At 36.7% G+C, this 27,019-nt stretch overlaps 4 protein-coding genes across 12 annotated transcripts; 3 read left to right on the top strand and 1 right to left on the bottom strand.

Moving 5' to 3' along the window:
* Positions 1 to 419: 419 nt before the first annotated feature.
* On the bottom strand, positions 420 to 5,600 carry TRM12 (uncharacterized). 4 transcript variants are annotated; one of them, XM_021439419.2, is made up of 7 exons: positions 5,188 to 5,600; positions 4,323 to 4,592; positions 4,070 to 4,137; positions 2,326 to 3,913; positions 2,070 to 2,239; positions 1,666 to 1,855; positions 420 to 1,489 (listed from the first exon to the last, which is right to left on the bottom strand). In XM_021439419.2, the coding sequence occupies exons 2-7, from the start codon at positions 4,507 to 4,509 to the stop codon at positions 996 to 998; spliced, it is 2,697 nt and encodes an 898-aa protein (XP_021295094.1). In that variant the 5' UTR covers positions 4,510 to 4,592; positions 5,188 to 5,600; the 3' UTR covers positions 420 to 995. The 4 variants fall into 4 exon arrangements, with proteins under 4 accessions (XP_021295094.1, XP_021295076.1, XP_021295069.1 ...); XM_021439401.2 differs by having other exon boundaries at positions 421 to 1,576; positions 4,323 to 4,627; positions 5,188 to 5,598; XM_021439394.2 differs by having other exon boundaries at positions 421 to 1,576; positions 5,188 to 5,598.
* Positions 5,601 to 8,887: 3,287 nt separating this feature from the next.
* Positions 8,888 to 13,867, top strand: MURE (ALBINO OR PALE-GREEN 13). The gene is given in 14 exon segments (XM_089782328.1): positions 8,888 to 9,050; positions 9,053 to 9,126; positions 9,128 to 10,155; positions 10,157 to 10,218; positions 10,221 to 10,517; positions 10,520 to 10,565; positions 10,567 to 10,606; positions 10,608 to 10,749; positions 10,886 to 11,002; positions 11,097 to 11,274; positions 11,781 to 11,920; positions 12,137 to 12,347; positions 12,626 to 12,689; positions 13,505 to 13,867. Coding segments are annotated over 11 exon segments (2,265 nt in total). The 3' UTR covers positions 11,899 to 11,920; positions 12,137 to 12,347; positions 12,626 to 12,689; positions 13,505 to 13,867.
* Positions 13,868 to 14,647: 780 nt separating this feature from the next.
* Positions 14,648 to 18,110, top strand: LOC110424764 (stress response NST1-like protein). Of its 5 annotated transcripts, none has more exons than XM_021439476.1 (3): positions 14,648 to 15,073; positions 15,909 to 16,026; positions 16,125 to 18,110. In XM_021439476.1, the coding sequence occupies exon 3, from the start codon at positions 16,134 to 16,136 to the stop codon at positions 17,895 to 17,897; it is 1,764 nt and encodes a 587-aa protein (XP_021295151.1). In that variant the 5' UTR covers positions 14,648 to 15,073; positions 15,909 to 16,026; positions 16,125 to 16,133; the 3' UTR covers positions 17,898 to 18,110. The 5 variants fall into 5 exon arrangements, with proteins under 5 accessions (XP_021295151.1, XP_021295144.1, XP_021295136.1 ...); XM_021439469.1 differs by having other exon boundaries at positions 15,891 to 16,026; XM_021439461.1 differs by lacking the exon at positions 15,909 to 16,026.
* Positions 18,111 to 20,262: 2,152 nt separating this feature from the next.
* Positions 20,263 to 26,890, top strand: SPPL2 (SIGNAL PEPTIDE PEPTIDASE-LIKE 2). Of its 2 annotated transcripts, XM_089782332.1 has the most exons (15): positions 20,263 to 20,654; positions 21,353 to 21,511; positions 21,615 to 21,726; positions 22,040 to 22,159; positions 22,244 to 22,395; positions 22,509 to 22,691; positions 22,884 to 22,918; positions 23,334 to 23,490; positions 24,167 to 24,220; positions 24,406 to 24,498; positions 24,633 to 24,775; positions 24,876 to 24,965; positions 25,366 to 25,436; positions 25,641 to 25,724; positions 25,903 to 26,890. In XM_089782332.1, the coding sequence occupies exons 1-15, from the start codon at positions 20,508 to 20,510 to the stop codon at positions 26,031 to 26,033; spliced, it is 1,731 nt and encodes a 576-aa protein (XP_089638458.1). In that variant the 5' UTR covers positions 20,263 to 20,507; the 3' UTR covers positions 26,034 to 26,890. The 2 variants fall into 2 exon arrangements, with proteins under 2 accessions (XP_089638458.1, XP_021295162.1); XM_021439487.2 differs by lacking the exon at positions 24,876 to 24,965 and having other exon boundaries at positions 20,267 to 20,654.
* Positions 26,891 to 27,019: the final 129 nt, after the last annotated feature.

Raw genomic sequence — 27,019 nt, 5'->3', positions numbered from 1 at the left:
AGTCCCAAATCCCAGTGAATCGATAACAGTAAGATGTTAAATTCAAATATATATATAAAAAAAAAAGAAAAAACAAGAAAACCACTGTTTAGATTGATAAATGAGCTTCTTGGCCTGTTCTCTTGATTACATTTGTCACTACTGTTCATATTGTTTCCAAAGGAAAAGTGACTTGCTGCCGCTTTGGCATCAAAAAGCGGAATGAGTTTTTGAAGTCCCATCACTTCATTGAAACTTACAAGCAACAATGTCCATGGCCCGCATAGCAGACGGTAACTATCCAGGGATGCAAGTCGCCAGTAAAAGCAATGCATCCTAACATTGCTGTTTATTACCATAGCATAGCAGTTAAAATTGGGGGTAACGAACATTCAAGGCTAATATAGTAGTGTTTGTGTTTCTTGGCCTGCTCTGTTCTTTTTCTCCATTTATGGAATTGATTTGTATTGATCAAGACAAAACAGAGAGCCGGTTTTCACCCAAAAAAAGATATTAAAGAAAGACAAAAAATAAGAGAGGTTATGTCATGAAAAACGAATATATACCTGAAATTTGTAAACTAGTGGAATGAATAATTTACTTGGGAATTTCAAGCTATAAGCCAATATTGCTGTATGTGTATACTGGCTCATCCAGTCTTGCTGGAAATCTTTTTGGAACTGAAAATTTAAACTAGTATCAATTAAAAGCTGTAACTGATAGTATTAAGTAAACTATGTATATAGGGAGTCCAGACCATCGACTGAATCCATGCACCAGACCAGACCGATAACCTCTTGCAAACCAGCAAAAAAACTCCCTTCTAGAGCCAGCACGCTGTTCTGCACACAAAATTAGGAGTTACGAGTGAACGTGAGGTTAGAATATACATCCAAAGAGGCTGGTCACGTCTCGATAAATATGGGACACTAGCTGTGTTGCCCTGCATAAGCTGCCTCCATTTCGTGGATGCCATTTGGGAAGAAGCACATGAAGCAACGTGTACTGCTTTAAGTTTACAGCCAATCTCCAATGTCCGCTACCAAATCCTCTAGGATGTGGTCCATTAACTCGGTAACAACTTCCTCAGTATCAATTCCAGTATCCATCCACACTCTAGATTCGGCCAAATCCTTTTCAACAAGTTGCTGTAATGTTTGTTGGGGTAGTTCTGAAAGGAGTAGCCAATCTACATGTCTTAACACCTCATGAACCACATTTTTTGATAACAGAACCGGTCGAGGTCTTGGGTTGACAAGTGATACCCAAGGAGAGCATCTGAAATGGCATTGATATATGTCCAAAAGGACTTCACTGATGTAGCCAAAAATCAGCCTACGATCAGCACAGGACTTGTCTGGCCATACTTCGACATTATCGGACAAGGATGAGTCAAGCATTTGGTCTGACAAATGACATTTCCCAGAGAGTTCACCCCAATTGAGACCTGAATTTTGCAGAACTGCTTTTATGTATTCAGACAAAGATCCTTGCTTGTCCGTGGAAGTACCTGCATTACTCTTCAGATCCAAATGAGATTCCACAAGTGAAGATGCATATAGTTCTTCAATACAAAATGGTCCAACTGGTGGCTCAGCTGCACAAGGTTCAGATGTTAACTCAGCATTTAATAAAAAAGAAAAAGCGTTCTCTATGTTGTAAGTAGTCTCTAGTATAAGAATTCACCTGCTAGAGATATGGTGCTAGGAGAGCTAGTGTTATCTTCTACAAAGAACTGCTCAAGAACCGATATAGGACTTGGCTGCTCTGTTCTATCAGTCATGCTATCAAAATCTTCTGCTCTTTGAATATGTAAAGGACTTGAAGAATACACATCTACTGATGAAGATGATGTTTGATCCCCTAAAGGGGAATCCTAAAAATAACCAAAGTGACAGGATTGAACATAATTTTAGCACGTAAGACAACAAAAATTAGACAGAAGGAGAACAAGAAAAAGTAACAGATAACACACAGCTCATCAATGACAAAAATATAAGAGGTGAATAGTTCATGCACTGGAGAAACTTAAAACGAGAAAATGAAAGGAGTACAAAAAAAATTTAAAGGAAAAAGGGAAAAACAGTTACCAGTTTTAAGCATTCAAGTAATTCACTGTCTCCGAATATGTTGACTGCTTCAGCTCTTGGGTTGGTGTTGGTATTCTGCACACCATTTGGTTCCAAAGCATTACTTTCACCCCATCTATCAGCATGATTTCTTTCCATGGCATTCCCAGGACATACAGAACTTTGATTAACTGCTCAGATAAGATAAATTATATTACGTGAGGAAAAAAATGTAGATTGGAAATTTTGATTTTTCTCTTTCATAACCAAGAAATACCTTTGTGACTCAAATCTTCGCCAAGGGAATAGACAGTTGGAAGCACTTTGGTGGCAGGAGATAAATTGCCGGGGATACTTCTCTTTGCACCTTGCAATCGATCATCTGGTTTCTCAATATCAGACATGGGATTTGCCCCTAAATTTTTAACGGGAGAAGAACTTAAGCAGCTGCTCTTCTTGTCATTCTGAACCCTCCACTTGTATCCATTGGCAGTTGGAAAATTGTTGTATGGTGAAAATCTCATTTGTGGAGAAGCAAATCTATGTTCCTTGTCCCTTCCTGGAGTAAGAAGGGGCAACAAGTCGTATTCTGGCAAAGACATTAATCTATCCATAGTTCTCAGAGTCTGTTTTCTTGAGAAATCTTCATTTCCGCTGTTTAATATCTCTGAAAGATGTTTAGTGGAGTGAAATTTTCCTTTGAGATGCCTTACAGTTAACAGGTCTGATGTTCCATGGCAACTTTCTGTGGAAGAAGCAGCTTTGCCTCCGATGCCTGAATGCCCTGAACCAACGTTCTCTGCTTGGCCCATCCCATCTCTTCTATTGACCTCAGGGGAAGATTTGGACATTTTGCCAACATCGAGACAGCTTTTACCAGTAGAAATTCTTTCATTTGCCTGCCTGCTTATTTCTTTACCACCCTCATTGAACTGTTTGAAGTCACGTTGAGATTTATGAATACCATCAAGGGACATCTGGCACTGCTCTTTTTTGTTTACCCTCATAGCATGCCTCAATTTCCTTTTCATGTGTTCAAAAGACAAGAATGCTGGCCTAGCACTCCTCTCCTTTTTCCTCAAGCTATAATGAGACTGTGGTGATGGCCAATCACTGATTCTATCAGGACAGTTTTGCATGCCAGGCTTCAAGACTACTATTGTGTTTGAAGGTTCGCATTCCCCTGCTTCTTTTGGCTGGCACTGTGATGTTTTATCTTTGGAAGAAGATTGATGTTGCTGATTCTTTGCCTGAGAATCCCGTAAACCTTGAATATGTTTCACTAGCAGTGAATTTGGGTCTTGTAGGAGTTTCGTGAATAATTCTTTGTTGGAATTTAAAATCTCCAATGCATCTATAAAATTCTTAGACCGGTTGGCTACCTCATTTCTACAGAGGTTCTCCCCATCAGTTAAGTTCTGATTTACAAAAGCTTCAACTGCTTCATTCATATGAACTCGAAGATTAATCTCAGTGTGGAGATAATGCTTCCCACCACCGTTGCTTTTACAACTATATGTCCCTCCATTGTTAGTATCCTCATCATCGCCGGATGCCTCTGTCAGTGATGCCAAGTTGTTGTTTAATTTGTCTACCATATTTTGATTAGAAGGCCGCCTACATCCCTCAGTTGCTTTATCATTACAACCACGAGCAGGAAAGCTACAGGATTTCTTGGAATTCTTGCTTGCCTTCCGATGGTCCTTTGAATGACCAACTAGCTTGGGGTTAAACTGTAGATTTTGCATTTCAGCAATGGCTGTGTTCTTCTTTATCTGATGCTTCACAGGCATCTCTTCTTTTATACTTCGTTTAACTTCTGGCTTCCTAGATTTAACCCTAAGATTCTTGCTATCAAGTGCATCCTGAAAAAAATTAAATTTTCATCTCAGAATCATTTTGCTCTTTGTTGCAAAGAAAGAATAATTACCAACATCTGTAATAGGCTTAAGGATGCATAGATTATTTCCTTGTTCATAATATGCATAGAATTTGATTGTAAAGCAGGTTAACAAACTCACATCTCTGCATTGATGCTTCTTCTCCTCATTAGTGGGAAAATCAGGCCCATTCCTTGTATAACCATCACCTACAGATGAAAAATCAGTATAAATTAATCTTGGTTGGACACGACAGCTATAAGACTTAAAACATGCATATGACAATTATCGATAAAATCAGAATAATTAATCTACTTTAAAGAACTTATCAGTACATCTGATTAGTAGGGAAAATGAAATTATATTTCATCCACAACCAAAAGCAAAATCTGACCTTTATCCTGTCTGTTAACGCGCTTCTTATCAGAAATGAGCTTCCCATGGGAATGACCTTGGCGAAAATCGAAGAAGTGAATTAATCCCCAGGCACATCCTGACTTGTACTTTTCATAGATTGCAGGGCTTTTAGGTGACAGCACAGGGCTCTTAAGCGATGGGCTCCTGGGCAATCTCCTATCCATATTTTGGGTGGGTGAGTACTAACTATGGCGCGTCTTGTTTGTTCATTCACTACCTCTTTGCTGCAACGGCATCAGATGAACACCTGAGCATGAGAACAAGGAAAAAGAATAGAAGAGACTATAAAGTTAATCAGCTAAAGAGACAGAAATTGTCAGTGGGATATTCAATGACATCAGAAACAAGTCGAAAAGTCAAAATTATTTAAATTTGAATATTTTTGCTGAGGTAATTCTCATAGAATTTAAATATTAGGTGTACTATTGACGCCATCCGTTCATACCCAGCAAAGATGGGTGGAAGAACCATGACACTGGTAAAAACAAATGCTTATATGTAGGGCATTTCCATTACAAACAAGTGTCTGATTGTACTGACAATGAACAACAAAATAAAATATTCAAAGCCACCTAAGACCCCAGAAAATGAAAGTAAAAATCTGCTAATTTCATGAAGAGGGGGAATGAGTTCTGAAGATTCCATGAAACACGAGGTCATATCAAAGAATTAAAAGCCAGTTTAAGCCAGTGCCAGCAAGTTCAAAGCATAGTAACTCCATTTTCTTTTCAGCACCCACTGGATCAGCTAAGATTGAATAAGCACACACCAAATCAACATAGAATGAAAATCTATACTTTTCAATACAAAGAAGCATGTTTTGAGATACAACGAGAAAGTACCTGAAATGGTTTGCGTTGAAGGAGAAGAAGAACAGAATCAACCACCCCTGTTTCAATATATTAAAAACTTTGGCATTCTATTTATGTCTGAACTCTGAACCATGTAAAAGAACAAAAAAAAAAAAAAAACCCTGTTCATGCATTGCTCATCATCTCCAAAAGTCAAAACCAAAAGCCTTGTCCCTTCATCTATCCAGATGACCACTTTTTTTTTTTTCTATTCCTTCCACTGACCAGTTCTTGTTATGGTGCTTTTCTGGCAGTGGGTTCGTGAGCCTTTTTGGCATTAAAGACAAACTGTAGAAGAGAAGAAGAAGAAGAGAAAAGAAAGGAGAGTTAAAGCCATGGAAGGAGAGGGAAAAAGAAAATTTTGGTTTAAAGATGAAGGATGGCAGAGAGTTATTATGACATTGACTAGTAATATAGTAAGGTTGCAGATATATAATATAATACACGTTATTATGGGGTAACCTTTCAATTGAAGCAAAACCTTTTGTCTTCTTTTCCCTCCCCCTCTCTTTCTTCTCTCTCTGCAATTAAAATTTCAACTATCATCACCAGTGCCCCCCTCACTGCTCCATTCCACATATTACTCACAGACGCACATTTCTGGCGCCTTCTACAGTATACTGTTGGATTTTTTTTATTTAAAAATCAATTTAATATTAAATTTTTTCAAAATGATATTACATTTCCCTATCCTTGTTCTGGTCAAGAAACAAAAAGCACTGTACGAGGTTACCATGTCTCACTCTCTGGCATTCCATGAAATGGTCTTAATGTTTAGCCTTTTTAATGGAAAGTTTAATGGTTTTTAGAGTTAAAGCCTGGTCATATTGATGGTAGGAGTTGGAGTATTCGTGTTAGGAAACGGCAGCGTGTTGGACGTCATGCACGACAGAATTGATTTTGCAGAGACGCTGCTGTCAGGGAAGGGGGAAGGTGCAGTGACATTGTCATCGTTGTCAACGTTTGTCCGAAAGTTAAAACTATTTTTGAAAATGGCCGTCTTTATGTGACCCTTTTGGATTTTCAATTTCCTGTACATCCAATTAGCTTGAAGATGATATGAAGGCGAATTTATAGCGAAATGTCCACTAGGTAAACGCCATTGATGATGCTCTGTCCTTTCTCATGGTTCCTGAGACTTTTAAACTTATTTTCAATACACAAGGTAAATTTGAAGTTCTAAACTTTCATCCTGAACTATTGTAATAAATATAAGTAAATATGCATCATTAGAGAAGGCACGCTTGTGCCTTGGTGACATTATATATTTGTAATTTTTGCAAGGAGAAGAAGATCGAAGATTGCTGTCACTCTTTATGTTGGCTCAATTAGTATTCATGTCTGTAATGATGCTTATTTAATCACTATGTTCTATGGTATATTTAATCCTACAATTTTATTTTATATTTTATAGAAAGATAATTGTCACGGCCTTTCCAAGTCATCCAATACATCAGGCAACATGAACACATAATCTTGGAAAGATTTAATTAAATATACGGTTAAAAATAATTCAATATTTTGGCGTGATATATTCAAATAATTCTCACATAGATTTTAATCAAAATAAAAAAGAAATTACCCATGAATTATTCACATGTTTAAGATTTCATATACATAATAATGAGATTTATATTATAAAGTGTGAACCCATGTTTTTTTTATGATTGTTTGATTTACAAGGCATGTGTGTGTGCTGGTATTCAAACTAGTTTGCTACCAAATAAGATTTTCAGGATGGTGAAAGCCGGATGGTTTTCTCCAAACGGAAAATCAATTGCCCATATTTTGGGTTAGCCGTCCATATCTCGACCAGCTGCCCGGTTGGGCTCAGGGGGTTGGGGACCGTTTTGACTTGGGCCCGACATAACAAACACTGGGACCACTACTGGTCCTGACACTTGGTAACAACCCCGAAAACTATACCCAATCCCACCGCCTGCCCTACAACATTACTACCATTCACTTGAATTTGAATTAAACCAGACCTGGATTTTTTATAAAAATTTCTAAATTTGAACCCCCAACATTTTCTTTTAAGTTGACATGTTACCTCTGAATTTCAGCCTAAGTAGAATGAATGTTCAATGATTTTGATCTGTTTTCGATTTTATCATAAGAGTCTAATTTTTTTATATTATTATTATTATTATTATTAGTATTATTTAATCATTAAGTAACTAAAACGGTTTTGATAACTATTAGTATCAAATATGCTTATAGCCTGTTTGGTCGACAATTTATTAATTAGATTCTGTCGTTGAAAACTCTGTTTGTTAGTGGTTTTAGATGTATTTGGTTTTACGTCATTAGATTTTGAATCTGAAAGTGATACAACGTTACCATAAGCTGGGTGGAAACATCAATGAGTTTGTTAGAAGGGCAAAAATTCATAAGCTGGAATAAATAAATAAATAAATAAATTATTCTCTAAATGTTTGATAAATTCATTGGATTCATTCGTGGTTTACAAGCTTCAACACAATCAAACTTATGTTTGAAATTCAAATTAATCTCAATTTTCAAACTTAGTCTAACAACTGAATTAACTAAACTCGTGTAAAATCAACCTACCATAACTAGAAATAATTAAATATAAAGTTTTATTTAATTTAAAAAATTGGAAGACATTTTCACATTTAGATTAGTTGCTTATAAAAAATGACAATTTCAATGTTTTGAGTTAGTGTTTGATTTCATTTTCAACATCACCTTAGTGATTTAATCTCCACCGTGATCTTATTACCACAGTAATTTTATAATAAGTGATTTAAAATTATCTTATTTGGTTATTAATTATTAATTAATGAAAAATAATAATTTGAATATTGTATGAAGATAATAATTTGTAAAATATTAGTATTTTTTTTATATAAGGTATAATTAAATAATTTAATTAATAAATGTGAGAAATATATTTATCCATAGATAAATAAACTTCTAAAATATTAACTAAATAAAAATATTTGAATGAATTAGAAAGTGAAGCTAAATCTATTAAAACGATAATGAATTTGTTGAGAAAAAAAATTATAACATATAAAAAACAAGGTACTTTTGAATTTGGTACAAAGAATATATATATTTTAAAAAGTAGATATTTACTATATAAAAGTAATTACAATAATGTGAGAAATTAAGTCTTTTATTCACACATTAAAAGGATAATATTAATTATAATTAATTTTATAGATCATTTCACTTCAATGAAAAAATTTATTTACTTTTTCGAATGGAAAGATTATTCTTCAAGACATTAATTTAATCACTCCCATTGGATTTAGATCATTATTACGTAAAAAATATGAAATTTTTATCAAATACAGTGATTTAATTATGTGGTATAAATTACCACAAATATTAAGGTAATCACCCTAGACAAACACCGCCTAAACTTTTTTGTTTTTGAAAAATGTGATTTAATTTGTATCTAAATTGATGGAAGAAGTTTAGTTCAAAACAAACTTTAACAGTCTGCGCTTTGCTTCCATTCCCTGTCTAGGCTTTACGCCCAATGAGTACATGGGCCAGAGGTCCAAGATTGTCCATACTTTTCAAATCCAAAAGCCCAAGCAATTTCAACGTTCAAACTTCAAACGACGCCGTGCGGCATCAAATTTCCCAATCCTAAAACCTCTATCCCCTCCACACTAAAACCTTCACTGCATCTCTCCCTCTCTGTCTCTCTACGATGGCTTTCAGTCTCCTCTCTCTCCCCACCGTTCTCTCTCCTCACCGCTACCATGTCTCTCTTAAAAAACACCACCGCCATCGCAACGGTCATTTCCTTTTCAAGCCTCTTCGCCTCCTCTTTTCGCGCCTTCCTGCCATCGGCCCCAGCGGAAAGTATTATCCTAACCTCCGACGATGACCAGAAGCCAGAGAGACTCCATGCACGGGGTAGACAAGTTCCAGCAAATCCACCGCCAGAGCAGCCCGGGCCCGCAAACTCCAAGAAGAGATTCAACAAGCACAAGTCAAATTACTTTCTGCCATTGCGGACGTGGACGAAGACGTGTTGAATAAAGAGAAAACAGGAAACGATGACGGGGACGATTTGTTCGGTGAGATTGATAAAGCCATTGCAATGAAACGGCAAGAGTTAGTTGAGCAAGGTTTGCTACAGCCAGCTCCGAAAAAAGAGGAAGCCTTTGATGATGAGTTGGGACCTGATGAAGTTGTTGACTTGGAAGAAATTGATAAATTACAAGCTTTGACTGTTGTTTCTGATTCGGATGATGGAGAAAATGAAGATTCAGGTGAAGAAGATTCTTCGAAATTCGATGTCCGTATAAGTGATTCTGAAGGTAAAAAAGGAGAAAAAGGTAAAGTTAATTTGTTGGATTCTTCTTTCGATTTAGATTTAGATAGTTTTGGAAAGACTAAAGTTAGAATTGTGGAACCTAAGTTTAAAATGAGTTTAGCTGAGCTTTTAGATGAAAGTAAAGTGGTGCCCGTTTCGGTTTATGGGGATTTAGAGGTTGAGATAACAGGGATACAGCATGATTCAAGGGTGGTTAGTGCTGGGGATTTGTTCGTTTGTTGTGTTGGGAGGAGAACTGATGGGCATCTGTATTGAGTGAAGCTGATAAAGAGGAGCTGTTGCTGTTGTAGCAAGTAAGAGATTGATATTGAGGATACCTTGGGATGCAAGGCATTGGTCATTGTTGAGGATACTAATTCGGTTTTGCCTGTGTTAGCTGCATCTTTTTATAGGTACCCTTCAAAGAATATGGCAGTTATTGGGATCACTGGGACTAATGGTAAAACAACCACGTCTTATTTGATAAAAGGGATGTATGAGGCAATGGGTTTAAGGACTGGGATGCTAAGCTCAGTTGCTTATTATATACATGGTGATAATAAGTTGGAATCCCAAAATACGACCCCAGATGCTGTTTTGGTTCAGAATTTGATGGCTAAGATGTTGCATAATGGAACTGAGGCGGTTGTAATGGAACATCTTCTCATGGCTGGCTTTAGGGAGATGTAATGAGGTTGATTTTGATATTGCGGTGTTTAGTATTTGACTAGGGATCATTTGGATTTTCATGGGACTGAGGAGGAGTATAGGGATGCTAAAGCAAAGTTGTTTGCAAGGATGGTTGACCCTGAGAGGCATAGGAAAGTTGTTAACATTGATGATGCGCAGGCACCTTTTTTTATTGCGCAAGGGAACCCTGAAGTTCCTGTGGTGACCTTTGCAATGGAGAATAAGAATGCAGATGTTCATCCCCTGAAGTTTGAGCTGTCTCTATTTGAGACGCAGGTCTTGGTTAATACACCACATGGGATATTGGAGATTTCATCAGTTTTGCTTGGAAGCATAATATCTATAATATTCTTGCAGCTGTGGCTGTTGGATTGCAGTGGGGCACCCTTGGAGGACATTGTAAGAGGAATCGAAGAGAGGTGATGCTGTTCCAGGTAGGTGTGAGTAAAAATAGATGAGAGCAGGCATTTGGAGTAATGTGGACTATGCTCACACTCCTGATGCCCTTTCTAGGCTGCTTGATTCTGTAAGGGAGCTTGCACCAAAGAGGATTATTACTGGTATGTTTCTACTTATGGTTTTTCTTTAACTCCCTACTTCAAATGAAACATACTTCCTCCAAATTGAACATCATTACCTGGTCTTTTCTTTTTTTTTACTCTTTTTTTTCTAACCAATTATATGTCTTTTCTAAAGTTATTGGTTGTCCTGGGGAGAGTGACCGGGGGAAAAGACCAATGATGGCCAAAATCTCAACTGATAAAAGTGAAGTGACGATTCTGACATCTGATAATCCAAAGAGTGAAGATCCATGTAAGTACAAGAAAATGTAAAATCATCATGAGTTGCAACAACGGTTGCCTAGAAACATGTGGCTAATAACATATATGTTTCATCTTCTTATCAGTGGACATCTTGGATGACATGTTAGCTGGTGTGGGGTGGACAATGCAGGAATATTTGAAATATGGAGAAAATGATTACTATCCACCTCTGCCAAATGGTCATCGACTTTTTCTGCATGATATTAGGCAGGTAGCTGTACGTTGTGCTGTTGCCATGGGTGAAGAAGGCGATATGGTTGTAAGTTATTTGAATTTTGGATGTGCTTTTTGAAGGGAATTGGTTAGCCTCTATATTCCTAGTAATCTAGAAACCCACATCTTCATGACTATAGTTATATGCTTTTGCAAATGAATAGTTTTACAACTCTGGACCTTATGTAATTGCAGTCCTCATGCACCACAAAAGAGTTGCACATTACCTCATGTGTATAATTTGTTGAAAAGTTTAATTAGTTATTTCACACGGTTTCCTGTTGAACTTTAGAGTTTGGAGAATAAACCATGTGAAAAAGATTTATTATTGTTTCTCCCATCCCACTTCCTCCTTCTTGCATTTCCTCCTTTTGTTGGAGGGACAGGGGTGGGTTACTTCAATGAGGTAGTCATCCTTCTCTTGTCATGCATGCACCTGCCAGGCTTGAATTTTCATGGTTTACATAGCCCACACCTCTCACTACATGCTCTGTTCTTCATTAATATAGTGATATGTATATTTGTATATTTGACGTAACTGTGTGATGCAGTGTGATTGCTGGCAAAGGCCATGAAACATTCCAGATGAAGGTGACAAAAAAGAGTTCTTTGATGACCGTGAGGAATGCCGAGCATTGCAATATGTTGATGAACTCCACCAAGCAGGAATAGACACCAGTGAATTCCCATGGCGTGGGTTTATCTCTATTAATTCCGCTAAATTATCAAGAATTCTTCAGTTTTTACCAATGTGGAACTGCATATCATGTTTGTGAATTATAAGGTCATATATCTATGTCATTATGATACCATGTATATCCTAGCAAAAGGAATTGAAGAATGAATGCTATTCACATCGATTTATATGAAAAAGCTGTAATTCATGTTTTCTTTTTGCTTATCTCTGCAGGTTGCCGGAGAGTCATTAATTTCCATGAATGTACAGATGGGTTGATGTTAGACTATGGCAGGGAATGGTACCTCTGGATTGAAACCCTGCACTTTGATCCTTTGACAATATTTTAACTGAAAAACATGAGGATGCTGCTGCCCTGGTGGAGGCACTCGTATAAGCTGTTTGAGGGCATGGATTGATGGAGTCGTTAACTAAATAGAGAACAGTACGAACTCCACCTTGCAATCTCATTAGTTTATATTTAACTTCGTTGAAGTCTTATAGAATTCCTTTTGGATATAAATTTTGAGGTAGTCCTCTACTTTCTTTTCAATTATTGATCGCAATGCATTCAAAGCTGGAGGCTTGGCGGCAGGGAGTAGATTGTACCATATGCTTAAAAGCAGAAGTGGTTCATGTCTTGGGTTTTAGTAGTAATTCTTAATTGTCTTGTTTCTTTTGTTCTCAAATAGGTTATTCTTGATGTAAATTCTTTTTGTCCAGGTTTTACAAATTTTGATATCATTCCAAAAGGCTGCTCATAAAAATGGGCCCTGTAAGAGATAAGGTACAATTTTTTTGTATGCCAAATGACTATTTTTCTGTGTGTATATATAAAATCTTATTCTGAAATCTAATTGTGGAATGATAACAGATTCTGTTAACTGGATGCCGCACTTTTGAAATAGTATTACAGATTATTGTGGTGCAGCATGTGCTTGTTTAGTCTGATGGAACAACGTCTTAAGTTATTGGTTTCTTAATGATTTGATATTATTCTTGTTGCCAACCATGAAGAAAAAGTAATGAGTGCATAATAAGTTTAATGCAATTTAGAGAATGCTATAGTTTGTTTCTTTTTGTGTAAGGATACTTAAGGCTGGTCCTTTGATTGTTAAAAAAAAAAAAGACATGAACCTGAGGTTTCAATTTTGCTTTTCTTCCATTTTGGATGGAATATAGGTGCATCTGTACTGCACAACCAAGCAAAGATGCTGCTTTGAAAAAAAAAAACCCTGAATGAGGCGCCAACTTGATGTTTTGGTTACTTTTACAGTTAGGGTTTAATGAGTTACTGTGATGACTTGTTGCAAGGATGAGTATCAGTTCAAGCATCTGCAAGCCATAGGCTTTTGTGTCACAAATTATGGTAAGCATGATATTTTGTGAAAGGATTAGTCAAGCTTTATGTTGAGGACTGATTTATCTGCTTTAATTCTAAGAAATAAAAAACATTACACAGATATGTAGCGTACGTTGAGGAAATCCTCTTGGCTCATACTATGCCGTAGGTATTTGTTTTCTCATTTATTCAGTTATATTGTTAGTAAATGAGGACAGCATTGAGTTAATATAGCAAATAATTGTGTCTAATTGTTGTAGATATGCATGAAGCTGCAAATTCTTGCAGTGGATGAAGGAGTTTCCAGTTCGGTCTCTAAGGACATTAATGCCATTTCAACGCCAGTCTGCAAACTGTAGCTGGTACACTGCCTGCTAAGCTGGAAAGCCTCTAAACCAAGAAACACAGAGCTCTTTCTATTTCAATCGTTTAAGGGTGGTGAAACTGAAAGGAAGAATATAGACAACATGCCGAGACTTTAATAGCTAATTAGGTATCTCAAAATCATTATAACTAAGAATTTTATAACCAAAAATGTCGAACAATCAAATTTTCATGGCTCCTTACTTTTTATTTCCCTTTCACGTTCAAAGCATCAACCATGTCATTCATTTTCCTGGTTTCGCGATATGCTCATGCATCTTGTAGTGATTTTTAAACCAAGTTAGTTTTTGAGGTTTCAAGTTGGATTGATTGTCAATCAAGTTGTTTCAATTAATCGATAATTTAATAGGTATCACGAGTTTATATTTTTAACTCGAAAGATATACTGATAATTAGAGAAAGATTTTCATTCATAAATTCAAAATTTATCACGTAGAATCTTCTACACATGGTTGTATTTGGAATTTTGTTGAATCTATTTGGTTAAATGCGATTATTTTCTTTCTAAAATTTCAAGATAAACATATTATTCATGAAAGGTAAAATGTCAAAATATACTTAATTTTTGACTTATAATCTAGAGAATGCATTTCCATAATTAAAGAAATTAACGTGTTTTTATAACTGAATCGTATTATTCATGAAATGTGATTCCATAATTAAAGAAATTAATGTGTTTTTATAATTAAAAATAAATAATAAAATTATAAGTAGAAGATAATGAAAGCAAATCCTTCTTGTTAATGGAAAATCCGTGCATACTTGAGCAGAAAATTAAAAACATTAACCGCCAATCATCATGAATAATGAGAGAGAAAACCCATTTCTTGCACGTATGAAACGTTGGTGTGAGTAAGAAAAGGCAAAAAAAATCTATTACATCACAGCTGGAACTTGAAGAGAGGTAAAAGCTCCCAACAAGGCTAAAGAATTATCATGGATTTTACATGGTAGGCAAATCAAAGACAAAACAGAAAGTTTGGTGGGAAGTCAATACAGGAAAAAGCCAACTGGTGCTCCGATTTTGATGGCCTAAAAAGGTTAATAAATGCATTGTTTAATACTATATATTAAGTAATGCTGGAAAACCCAAGTGTTAAGCTCGAGCAATCATCTATCAGACCAGCTTTTTGGAAAAAGTGGTGGAAAAGAAAGACGATTACCCCATAACTCTCTCTGCCATAACGTCACCCAACTCACTGACTCTCTCGTTTTTTTTTCTCTCTTTTCCTGTGCAACATGAGATAGCAAGAGAAGGACAATTGTATAATTTCTATCCTTTCAGAGGGGGACGTATAGGCATAAATGCAGAGAGATAAAGAGAGAGAGAGAGAGAGAGAGAGGCGCTCGAGTAAGTTGTAAGACATGGGAGTGTGACTATGATGATTGATGATGAGCGAAAAGGGATCCTCCTGGTTTGAGTCTGTGTTATCGACTGATACATGGTGAGGAAAGTTCTTCTCTTCTAAGCATAACTGCAGAAAAAAGATTGGTTTTTCTTTTGTTTTGGAATTCTTTTGATCATGTATCTTGTTCCTGAGGTGAACCTCAGCCTAAGAATTTGACTTTACTAGCTTTTTGATTTGTTGTGACTTGTTCTAGTTCTTTGACTGTTTCGTGCCTATCTGTAGTACCTCTGGTCATATTTCTGGGTCTATGAGACCATAATACAAGAAATCTCTATTATTAGGTTCTGAATGTAAACGTCAATCCTTTTTCATTACTGATTGATAACACTCTTTTGTAGATGCTCAGATCATTTTCTTCCAGGGCTTAGTGGTTTTAGATCCTTATATTGTATCCACAAGTAGTTTGTGGTGCAACTTTATGTTTTTATTGGCTTTTATTCGGCCTGATAGAATAAGTTTGAGGCTTCTGCATTTCCGAGACTCAATTGATTGTTTGTAGGTGTTTATGTAGGAATTGGAATTTGATTTAGTCCTCTAGGAACTGAAATGTATCCTTGCTTTAACATCTCGGTTCCATTTTGTTATCTGTGAATTGGGTCCAATTGTTCATCCTTTTGGACCTTTCTCAACTATGTTCCTTCTAGAATTAGAATAAAGGGAATCTGTCAAAGTTCATTCAGTTCCTTATTTCCCACCCCCATCTTTGTTTTCCCCTGGTTTAGTGGATTGTCATATACTTTTGGTCAGGCAATACTTATGGTGGGTGTTAAACAATATCTGCCCTTTAATTCACTCTCATTGATCTTGGGCTGTTCTTTGCTATGCCACAGGGTGCAGCTAATGTATTATATAGTTTGCTTCTACTTTGCAGGATTAACTTGTGAAAGAGTGTTATGCTGGAAGGAGTAGATTTGATCTTGAGATGAGCAGCACTTCTAGTGTCCAACAGCTATCATACTTCTAGCAATGTCCTGTGACATTGAGGACAAGTGGGGCTAATTGTTGATTTATTTGATATAAGTGGGGCTAATTGGTGGTCTAAAATCTTCTGAGTCATTATATGGTCCTAAGTTTTTGCAAAGTGCAGGTTCAGGTGATGCCCCCAGCAGAAATGGGAGAACTAGAATTTCAGCAACGTTGGGAGTACAGAAGGAGAGACAATGACTTTGATTCTTCATGCGATGATTCAAAATCAAGTAGCGAGCCACTTCGCAAAAAGCATAAGCTGGTATCAAGCTTGATCTCCGTAGGTGATCATGAAACTAGTGGACTTAAGCAGAAGGACAACGACAATCCTGGAACAGGGGATCAAATCAATGTTGGGAAAGCTAAGAAACGGAAAGCCAGGAATATAAGCAACAATTTACAGAACAGTAAAAGGAAGAGGGATTCTCCCAAAGAAGTTGATTTACCGGAGGGTGAAACAAGTGCTTATGATCCTGTTCCTTTGGATGATGTTAAGAACTTCATGGAGTCTTTATTAGAGGATCTTAAAGTTACTAGAGAGAACTTATTGAAATTGTTGATGGAGGAAATGCAAAAGTTGGTGGCAGATGATACTACTCCAGAGCCGAAAAGGAGAAAACGTGGTCATAGAGGGAAGAAGGTCCAGTTGCAGCCAACAAAAAAATCTAAGAAAGTTCAAGATCAACATGGAAAAACTGCCAAGGAGAGCATGCAAGTCCAGCATCCGAATAACTTCGAGGAAAGTATCCAAGTCCAACAGCATAATAACTTTCAGAAAACAGTCCTTGCACAACAGCAAAACAACTTTCAGGTGAACGTGATGCAGCTTCAAGAGGAGGAGAATATTAACAGGCAGCATCAGAATGACATAAAATATGGCATGAGATCTCAGAACTGCAATAACAGATCTTTAGTAGGACTTCCTAAAAGTAGTCATGCTGCTTATTCTACTGATTGCTTCAATGCATTAGGAGATGGAGTTGACTCTGGAAAAGTAACTGAAGTCATTACTTCATCGAAGAAGAGCGAAGGAGATAGCTCGTCAATATCTGCGAAGTCAAATCTTCAAACAAGTTGTGCTGACCAAGATGTTCAATTGCAGAGTCATAAGAGCGTTGTGTTGGCAATAGAAGCTCAAAAGAGGAAGGGTGGATCTTTGGAGAGAAGTGTAAAAAGCAAGAATACCGTTGATCGCAGCAGTCACTTTCAAGTACCTGAAGATCAAGGTGGTCATGGCCAAGCCATGAGAACTGCATTAGCCACTGAAAAGACCAACGGGGAAATGTTGGGATCATCTGTTGTTCAAAATTTTCTTTCTAGTCCCTCTGGTCAGGCACCTTCTTCTATGTATTTAACGTTACCCACTGTCCTAACTGAGCCCATTGTTGCTCCCATTGTTGCTAATCGCGGGCTTGATGCTTCATTATACGACTATATTCTACCAAGAGTTGCTATGAAGAAAAGAGGCGCGAATTCAGAAAGAATGAATCAAATTCTGGAAGCAAGTTGTACTCAAGGATCATTTCCAGTTATACATCCAGAAGAAAGAATTCAAAGCTTTGCACCAATGGGATCCAGAAATACGGGTTGCGTTAATCAGAACAGCACCCCAACTTCAGGTATTGGGAATGGATATCCACTCCCACTTCATCAGGGTATAGATGTTGGTTTATGCATTCCAAGACAAGTTCATGCAGAATATCTTTATCAGGACAATGACAAAACACTGGCTTTGAGGATGAATGGAGGAGCAATCAGTTTTGCTGGGGGAACCTATAATCTATCAGAACACCCTGCTGCCAACAATCGCCATTTCCATTCAACTTATCAATCCGACAGTGGACTTATGTCGTATCAACTCCAAAACATTAAAGATGGTCATCTTTTACCGTAGTTCATCAGCAGGAATTAAGCCTCTTAGGGAAATCTATTTTAGGCAAATAGGTCTCAATCCCATGATGTTTCTAGATTGTCTGGTCTGTTTTTTTCTTTTCTTTCCTTCTCAATCTTTATAACCCCGAATTAGTGTTCTTTGATTGTTTTCCTTCTGATTCTGCTTTTAAAAATGGATGGAAGTTAATTTCATTCTTCAAAAAACACCGTGCATTTGCCAACTAAAAGAAAATGGGCAGAGATTTGAGGTCCAATGTGCGGAATCGTAATTCCTAACCTAGCTTGATGCCTCAAGAAAATCTAATTGTACTGCAAAGGGGTTTGGATTGTTGGGTCCTTTGAAATCTTTCACGTCTGGTTAATGGAGTCAAGTTGACTGTGGCACGTGACAAAAGGCCTAAATCCTGTTGAAAAGAGAGTTCAATGTTGTTAACAGTGAACAGATTCCCTCAGCATTCAACTGTACCCACCTTGGAGGATAAGGGAAAACCCAATGGTTCAAGAATGCTTCATGAAAGAGTTTAAAACGTAATGAAACCAAGGCCACGCTTTGATCACAAGGCAGGGAATATGCAATTGGATTGGTGAACATATCAGAAATTAAAAGGAAAGAGCCCTTCATTAAAGAGTTGCTTGATATTTTTTTGTTGAATTGGGAATTCATTACTGATCAACTAGCCGATGATACCTCTTTAATGTATTCCATTGAATGTGGATGGAATTCATTAAAGCATGAAATTCCATGATATATCTGATTCTCTCCCCACTTAAAAAAAAATAAATCTTATCTGTCTGCCATAAGTGAAAGATATGATTTAACAGAGGATCTTCGTCGCTTCCTCCTTTTGTTGGACGCTTTATAGGATGGAAACTAGACAATGACATCCCACCAAATTTACGAATGTTTTCAGTTTAATAACTACAACCCTGTCCATCTTTCAAACCCTTTGTCGAAAGCATTACAACACTAATCATCATCAAACGAGAAGATGATTAAACTCTCAAAGTCTAAAGATTGGAATAATTATCAAAGAATTCTGGGTAAATTGTCGGCACCTCGAACAGCCGTGGTCTTTGACGATGGGCACATGCGGCAGTTCATTTGGGGTACATAACCACATGCATATGGTCCAACAAGAAACAACATAAAACACGTCTTGAGATCGTTTTGATGTCGAAGCCATGAAAGCAAAACGACAATCGAACATGGAGGAAAAAGTTTGTGCACAACACCAACTGTGATTCTACTATTATCACTTGAAAGTGACGAACCTCTACTTATTTCTTGTTGGTCGACCGGTTTCGCCTTTTACTGAAAAATCATGGTCGTCAACGTGGGCTGATTCCTATAGAAACTTTTAGCTTTGGATTGATTGGCTAATCTCACTAAGAAAGAAAAAAGAAAAGGGGAGAGAGAAAATTCATTGCTTATAATTCTTATATGATTGAGGGCTGAAACTAGCACACCAAGAATCTTTCTTCTGCCATTGAAAGTAAAGTCTACAAAGGAAAATGAAAGAAAGGGGAATTCTCCCAATAATGGATTAACACTTGGTCTTGAAATTTTGTGCTAAAAGGGTTCTATGATTTACTTAATTGAAATATTTAGGATGGGTGTGAATGATTTTTGCACAAATTCTCATATCTAAAATAACTTTATATGGTCAAATATTCAATGGGTACTGTTCATATTCTAAATTTGTTATGTCATATTTTTGTCACAAATTCTCATAAACTATTGTCCATATAATTAGAGTTTAGACACAAAGATACATTCTTAAACCCAAATTTAAAAACAAATAATTTTTTTTTTTCCAAAATTGGGTGATAATAATCCAAAAGCTTTTTTTATCCTTTTCATGATGATGGCTATGAACATGATTCCTTACCAATCCCAAATCACAACCGACTACCCTTTGTCTTGAGGAAGAGCAAATGTGCAAGAAACTCTTATGACGGTGTAAAGGGGAGTGACATGACAATACTCAAAGACAATAGGCAATCACTCATACAAACAACTGAAAGATTAACATCCTTCTTTCCTGTCGACGTTACTTACCGCGGTTTTCCAACTGTCCGGACACGTACGGAATCGGGAATCCCCACTCCACCGGCCAAAACCATTTAATTATTTATCTCCATAAAAGATTAATAGTGAGAATTTATATAATTTTTTATGAACAAAACTTCAACCCAATAATAAAACGTTGGGCTATGGTCTCCAAAGCTTTTACTCTAATAATGGTCATTTTTAAAAAGAGAAAAGGATTGCGAATTGCCTGGCAAAAGGCTAAACGACGTCGGACTGGTGACTTCAGCAGGCATGCAGTTAGGTGACCTTTGAGGCTTTGACGATTGCTTTCAATTGCTTATTCCACTTCCTTCCAAAACCAGTAGATCTATTGCTCATTTATTGTTTCCATTTATTAACAACCACAACTCCAGTCTGCTACTCATTATTTTATTTATTTATTTATTGGATCTTTAACTTAATCAGTAGTAAGAACAGAACAAAAGCCAAAAGCAAACATCTTGTCTGATGCCTAGAAATAAGGGAACTTCAAAGGGTCCCTGAAGAAGGAAAATTGGGAGTAGGAGGAAAACCAAGTCAATGGATTTACGGAGTCTTTGCAGAGTAATCTTCGTAACAGCTCTGATTCCACTTGTCTGTCGGCCATGTTCTGTCACCGCCGGTGATATAGTACACGACGACGATTCAGCTCCCAAGAAGCCCGGTTGTGAGAACGACTTCGTTCTGGTAATCAGTCGAATCTACTTTCTTTCCTTCTACCACTTCTTGTTTCTTTGTTTTCTCAACTGGGTTTGCTTAAATTTTTGGTTTTGATTCCTTTCTTCTTGAATTTGGTAGTGGTAAGCATTTAAATTTTGTTTCTTTTCGCTCTAGGGATCATACGAAATGGAATTTGGAAGTCTTGAAGTGGGCGTTTTGGATGTTGATTTTCTATAATTTAATTTCTTAAAGACTCAAATTTGTGTATAAACTAAACTAGCTTTAGTCTGGTGAATTGTACCATATCAGTATATTGTATAGCATTTCGTTCTTATCTTAAGTTGCTGGGCGAGCCTTTTTTTTCTTCTTTGTTGCTGCAATTTTAATTTCGTGATTTTTATGCTGTTATTTTTTCCTTGTACTTTCTATGTGTCTTCTTGGTATTATACTCCTAGATTGATATTAACTGTTTGTCTTAGTGGTTAGTTTATAAAAATTCTTGAAGTTGGAGTGAGAAATCGTGATAATGGCTATTTCCTTGCATTGCTCATGTAGGATTTCCTGCCCTTTCTGTCATATTGTTTCTCCTTCAATTTAGGACTCTCCACGTTGTTGGAGTAAACTTGTTCTCAATATTGATTTGTATGGCTGTTGTATCTTGTTGATTTACCATCGTTTTTGTTTCATCTATAGAGTTTAATCTTCAATTCTCTTGACTTTGTTAGGTCAAAGTTCAAACTTGGGTTAATGGCATAGAGGATGCTGAGTTTGTCGGTGTTGGTGCCAGATTCGGTACTACCATAGTGTCAAAGGAGAAAAATGCAAACCAAAGACGCCTTATTCTTTCTGACCCTCGTGATTGTTGTAGTCCCCCAAAGAATAAGGTTTGTTATTTGGATTATCGGTATGCTCTTACATTTATGTATGGCCATGCCCAACAAGAAAGTGCAGTAGGCTAATACCGATCAATAACTTCAATTTTGTTAGCTTGCTAATGATATCATTATGGTGGACCGGGGCCACTGCAAATTCACAACCAAGGCAAATAATGCAGAGGCGGCTCATGCTTCAGCTGTCCTCATTATAAATAATCAGAAAGGTAATTAATGTTTTTGGTTGTTATTTGATGGTGTGTTAAGTAATCCAGGTTTTTGAATGCATTGTTGATAAATATATCACAGTGGCATTGTTACCTTAACTGGAATAGGAATGGTTTTGTAGGCATTGTTACATTAACTGGAATAGAAATGGTTTTTTATTATTACTCTGAATTTTACCCTTTTGGATTGCCATGAACAAGTATGAGAATGGCGGTGTTCAGTTTTCAATTATTGTTGGATAAATAGTTTGACCTAGAAAGACAACATATTGGAGTGCATTGTTAAAGGTAAAAGTTTTTTCTTCTCCTCCAGAACTCTACAAGATGGTATGTGAGCCTGATGAAACAGATCTAGATATACAAATACCTGCTGTCATGCTCCCACAGGATGCTGGTGCAAGCTTGGAGAAAATGTTGACAAGTAATGCATCAGGTAAGCTTCTACTCTAATATTTGTTTTACTTAATTTTGTCACCAGCATACATGATATCTTTCTAAATGCTTTGCGCTTTTGCAGTGTTGGTACAGCTTTACTCTCCAAAGCGACCACTAGTTGACATAGCCGAAGTGTTTCTATGGTTGATGGCAGTTGGTACCATATTGTGTGCTTCGTATTGGTCTGCATGGAATGCAAGAGAAGCTGCTATCGAACAGGACAAACTATTAAAGGTCACATGCAGTAAATTTTGCATATTGCCCCATGCAGCATGTATAGAGTTGTGTCTTTCTGTTTACAGCTATGTTATGCTTATTAATGGATAGACCTTATCTTGTCAATGCAGGATGCCTTGGATGAAATTCCCGATACCAGACATGTAGCTTCTGGTGGTATTGTGGACATTAACACCACATCAGCTGTCTTATTTGTTGTTGTTGCTTCTTGTTTCTTGGTTATGCTTTATAAGCTTATGTCATATTGGTTTGTTGAGATCTTGGTGGTTCTTTTCTGCATAGGTGGTGTGGAGGTACAACTTCCTTTTATGTCTGGTTCCCAATTATTATTCATCTATGTATGCATGCATATGCTGCTTCACTTAATTCATGTTATCAATTTGCATACACGAAATGTTTCTATGAATATTATCCAATTTTGTCTCATGTGTTCCAGATATCAATAAAGTATTAGCATGTAACTCTAAAGTTTCATGTATGTGCAGGGCCTTCAAACTTGCATGGTTGCTTTATTGTCAAGGTATTAATGTATTTCTTAGTATGAACTCAGTATGTTATGAGAAGTTTGCATTTAAACACCTGCCAGGTCTTCATGTCCACTTTTGGGTTATTGTTAATTGATTCCTGTATATTCACTGCTGATCATGTTTTGTTATTATTGTCTGCATGATATGGAGCGGATGGTTATAAGTGATAACCATCAAAGTATTATGAGCAGTTGAATAGAAGGATTTAGTTTGAAAACTATGTTGTTCATAATTGTGCCAACTGTCATCAATAGAAGAAAAAAATGGTCGCACTTTGTTGCTGTGGATGCCCATGCATTTAGTTTCTTTTGCCTAGATAAATACCCGTCTGTCTGTTTTACATCCTTCATTAATTAAGGGGATTGACTTGTCTTTTCAATGTTGTGAACAAATTTTTATGTCTCACAGGTGGTTCAAGCAAGCTGGAGAATCATACATAAAAGTCCCTTTCTTCGGAGCTCTCTCATATCTCACATTGGCTGTTTCGCCTTTCTGCATAGCATTTGCTGTTGTTTGGGCTGTTTACCGCAATGTTTCCTTTGCTTGGATAGGTCAAGATATACTAGTAAGGATATACTTTCTTATGGTTTTATTTAACATATTTCAAGATTATATAAGTTCCATTATTGTAAAGCATTAATAATCCCTTTTTTTGTTATCCATTTTTTCCACTTTCTCTTGGTGATGTGCTAAATTTTGGGTTCTGGCTAGTGGCTGGCAACCATAAATGAGAGGCAAGCTAATTGGATCCATGAGTCATGTCGTGAATACAATAGCTATGTGCTTCAATAATAGAATGTGCCTATCTTTATACACCATGCACACCCTATCTTATTGAGCAACAATTTTTCTTTCCTAGTAATGAAAAAGAGTGAGTTTAAGATAAGTTAATGTTTCAATTAATAGATGACAACCCTTTTTTTTCTTCCGGATGCATGATGGAGAATTTCTTTCTTTTTTTTTTTGTTTTAATTAAGCTACGGCTTCGCTAGAATATTCAATATAAATAGTGGATTTAGAATGCTGTAATTGGTCAGTGATGTAACCATCTTAGGTGTCATGTATTGCAATACCACATTAATGTGTATAGGTTACAACCACCATTTATTTGGATGGATATGAGACATGTGGCTTAGTCCAAATTCATGTACTTCTCTCCCTTTCTATGTTTTCTTTTTTGACAAGATGTTGATGCAAGATTTACATGTCTGGTTTCAACATATAATTTGTTTTCTTCTCAGGGAATTGCACTGATAATCACAGTTCTGCAAATTGTCCATGTACCTAATCTTAAGGTAATGTTTCAAATTTATTTGTTTGATCTCGTTATGTTTTAGACTTGTAGGGACTCTCTTAGGTTTCGTAAATTTGTGCCCTGGAATGTCCAAAATAATCGAATATGGAATATTTTTGACAAATACTACAATTTCTGGGGAACAAGTTGTTATCGTGACATAACTCTGGTTGGTTTGTGAATCAGGTGGGAACGGTTCTACTCAGTTGTGCCTTCTTATATGACATCTTTTGGGTGTTTGTTTCTAAGAAGTTGTTCCATGAAAGTGTGATGATTGTGGTAAGTAATCCAGCTTATCCAACTCTAGCCCATAAGCTATATCAGAACTAGAAGGTTTAGACTATTAGGATATTCAAAATTTGAAGGCTAGAAAGTAGTACTAAATTACTGATTGCTTATGTCTATTTTCATAGGTAGCTCGTGGTGATAAAAGTGGAGAGGATGGCATTCCAATGCTACTGAAGATCCCACGAATGTTTGATCCATGGGGTGGTTATAGCATAATAGGATTTGGTGACATCCTCTTACCTGGATTACTGATAGCATTTTCACTCAGGTTAGAACTTTGCAGTCTTCATTTGCAAAATAGACTTCTATTCCTGTTGCTCGTCTGTACATGCAAACTTATCCATTAATGTTCTTACCTTTCTTTTCAGAGAAAATGTCCTTTCATACTTCTTCAGACATTGTGTTTACTTTCCATGTTGGACAGTTTTTCTTCAAGTATTCAACTGGTTCATAAGGAGGTTTTCTTTTTGGGATAGTGGCTCTTAAGGGGTTGTTATTCACTTTTAATCAGAGAAGAGGGAGCTATTTTTTTTTACTATTTGAGCAATAAATTGGTAAATAAGAAGACATTTAAATCAAGCATACTTTTGGCAGAAAAATGGTGCTACTATAATATATATGGCATATCAAGAAAAGTAGAGCAATTTCCACTGATGCATTATCTTTGAATATTTCATGTTTCAGGAAGCAAATTAAATCTAACTGGTTGTAAGAATATAAATATCATGTGCATTTTCCCACCGAAGGATTGTTGAAATATTGATTTATCCCTTCCTCTCATACTTTTTTGGCCATTGAATTCTCAAGTCGTTACTAATTTATCTGCTTAGAACTCACTTGAGCCACTTGTGGTTACAGGTATGATTGGCTGGCAAACAAGACTCTTCGAGCTGGATATTTCTTGTGGGCAATGTTTGCTTATGGGTTAGGTAAGAGATGGTAAAGAAATCATGTTGGTCCCCAAAACAAAAAGAACCATAGTTTTCTTGTAACAGTGACTGAAAAACATGGTATGTTTGTTGATAAATGAATACAGGAAAACTTCACAAAATTCCCTTCAATTATGTTGCCATTCCCATCATTTACCTGGTTTTACAAGTGACAGTTTTCTACTCCTTTCTAACCCTTGGCAGGTCTTCTCATTACATACGTGGCACTAAATTTGATGGATGGACATGGTCAACCAGCACTTCTTTACATTGTCCCTTTTACACTTGGTAATTTTTGTTACTACAAGCAATTTTGTTCGTTCTGTCTTTTTTTTTTTTATTGGTTGGGGGGGTGTGGTGGTGGTGGTGGTGTGGGGTGGTGGGCAATCCAGGTTGAGGAGTTGAAACTTGAAAGCCATGGTCCTGTTACTGTCAGCTGACAAGATTTTCACGCCCCTTGATACAGGAACCTTTTTGACCCTGGGAAGGAAGAGGGGTGATCTACGAATTCTCTGGACAAGAGGAGAACCGGAAAGACCCTGCCCCCATATCCAACTCGAACACCTACACGGTGAAGAGTTGAGCGAAGAAAAGTAAGGCCCCATTTTGGTAATTATATTGTACAGTTTGTGGTGTGTGGCTGATCACTGAAAACCTACTGTAGCAAGCTAGCATAAATCTTGATGCCCTTTGAAGCTAGACAGGGCATGTTATTAATTAAAAATTAGTATGTCTCATTCCACAGAGGAAAAACAGAAAGAGTAGTGTGCATTTGATAAGCTTCAAAGAATTGGTTCCGAAAACAATTTATATCTTTCAGTCCCACCACCTGCTTCATCTTGCTATAAGTATTTCCATCTGCAATTTTTAGATTGAGAAAAAGTGGAAGCTGGAAATGAAAAATAGTGGAATTTGAAGAGAATTAGACTTAAGAAATATAGATCTTTCTAAGTTTTCCTTTGCTTTCTCTTGTGGCTAAGATTAAATAAAATTAAGTAAAGAGGAGGAGGAATGGGATAAGCATGTATAGTACCAGGCTGGCCTGCTGCAATGCTGAAACTGGGTTCCTTGATTTATAAACTCTCATCCCTTAAATGCATTTTAGAGAAATTTTCTTCTTGATCTTCTGGAATTGGAATGAAGCTTGAAGGGATCAGAATCAGCGTTTTCTGAAATATTCCAGGGGAGTCAACATCAGCAAGAAAGAAACTTTTATTCTGTGGAAGCAAATATCATCAATGTCTTGAAAAGCATGAGGCCAGCTCAACTATAACATAGCACCAAAGTTTGAATTTCAAAGAGATGAGTTCCCAAAATGCTTAAAAATCAATGGTTGGTCCTTTTTTTTAACCTTCATGGAACAAGATTGCTTCAATAATGTGCACATGAACCTGAGCTGAAATCATTAAATGGAGGAGAAAACATATCAAAGCCAGAAACTTCAATTATCAAAATGCATATTCTCGTATCAGAATGCATCAGCCACATATTAATTGTCACCCTTAATCTTTATCAAAGAAAGAAGTACTATTAAAAGTGCCGTTTGTGGGGGGATTTTGCATGAGAAACAAAAAAAAAAAAAA

The sequence above is a fragment of the Theobroma umbraticum genome, unplaced genomic scaffold, assembly GCF_002168275.2.
Source record: "Theobroma umbraticum cultivar Fairchild unplaced genomic scaffold, ASM216827v3 scaffold_30.0, whole genome shotgun sequence".
Classification (NCBI taxonomy): domain Eukaryota; kingdom Viridiplantae; phylum Streptophyta; class Magnoliopsida; order Malvales; family Malvaceae; genus Theobroma; species Theobroma umbraticum.
Note: the sequence above shows the minus strand (reverse complement) of the source record. Positions and strands in the feature narration are given on the sequence as shown.

Bases quoted from the DNA above. Each gene is read 5' to 3' on its own strand.
- TRM12 (XM_021439401.2), bottom strand. From the start codon at position 4,509: ATGGATAGGAGATTGCCCAGGAGCCCATCGCTTAAGAGCCCTGTGCTG. The intron at 3,914-4,069 runs GTGAGTTTGTTA...AATTTTTTTCAG, and splicing joins AGAAGCATCAATGCAGAGAT to GATGCACTTGATAGCAAGAA. The intron at 1,856-2,069 runs GTAACTGTTTTT...GGTTATTTTTAG, and splicing joins TACTTGAATGCTTAAAACTG to GATTCCCCTTTAGGGGATCA.
- LOC110424764 (XM_021439451.2), top strand. From the start codon at position 16,098: ATGGTCCTAAGTTTTTGCAAAGTGCAGGTTCAGGTGATGCCCCCAGCA.
- SPPL2 (XM_089782332.1), top strand. From the start codon at position 20,508: ATGGATTTACGGAGTCTTTGCAGAGTAATCTTCGTAACAGCTCTGATT. The intron at 22,919-23,333 runs GTATTAATGTAT...TATGTCTCACAG, and splicing joins ATGGTTGCTTTATTGTCAAG to GTGGTTCAAGCAAGCTGGAG. The intron at 24,221-24,405 runs GTAATGTTTCAA...TTTGTGAATCAG, and splicing joins TCCATGTACCTAATCTTAAG to GTGGGAACGGTTCTACTCAG.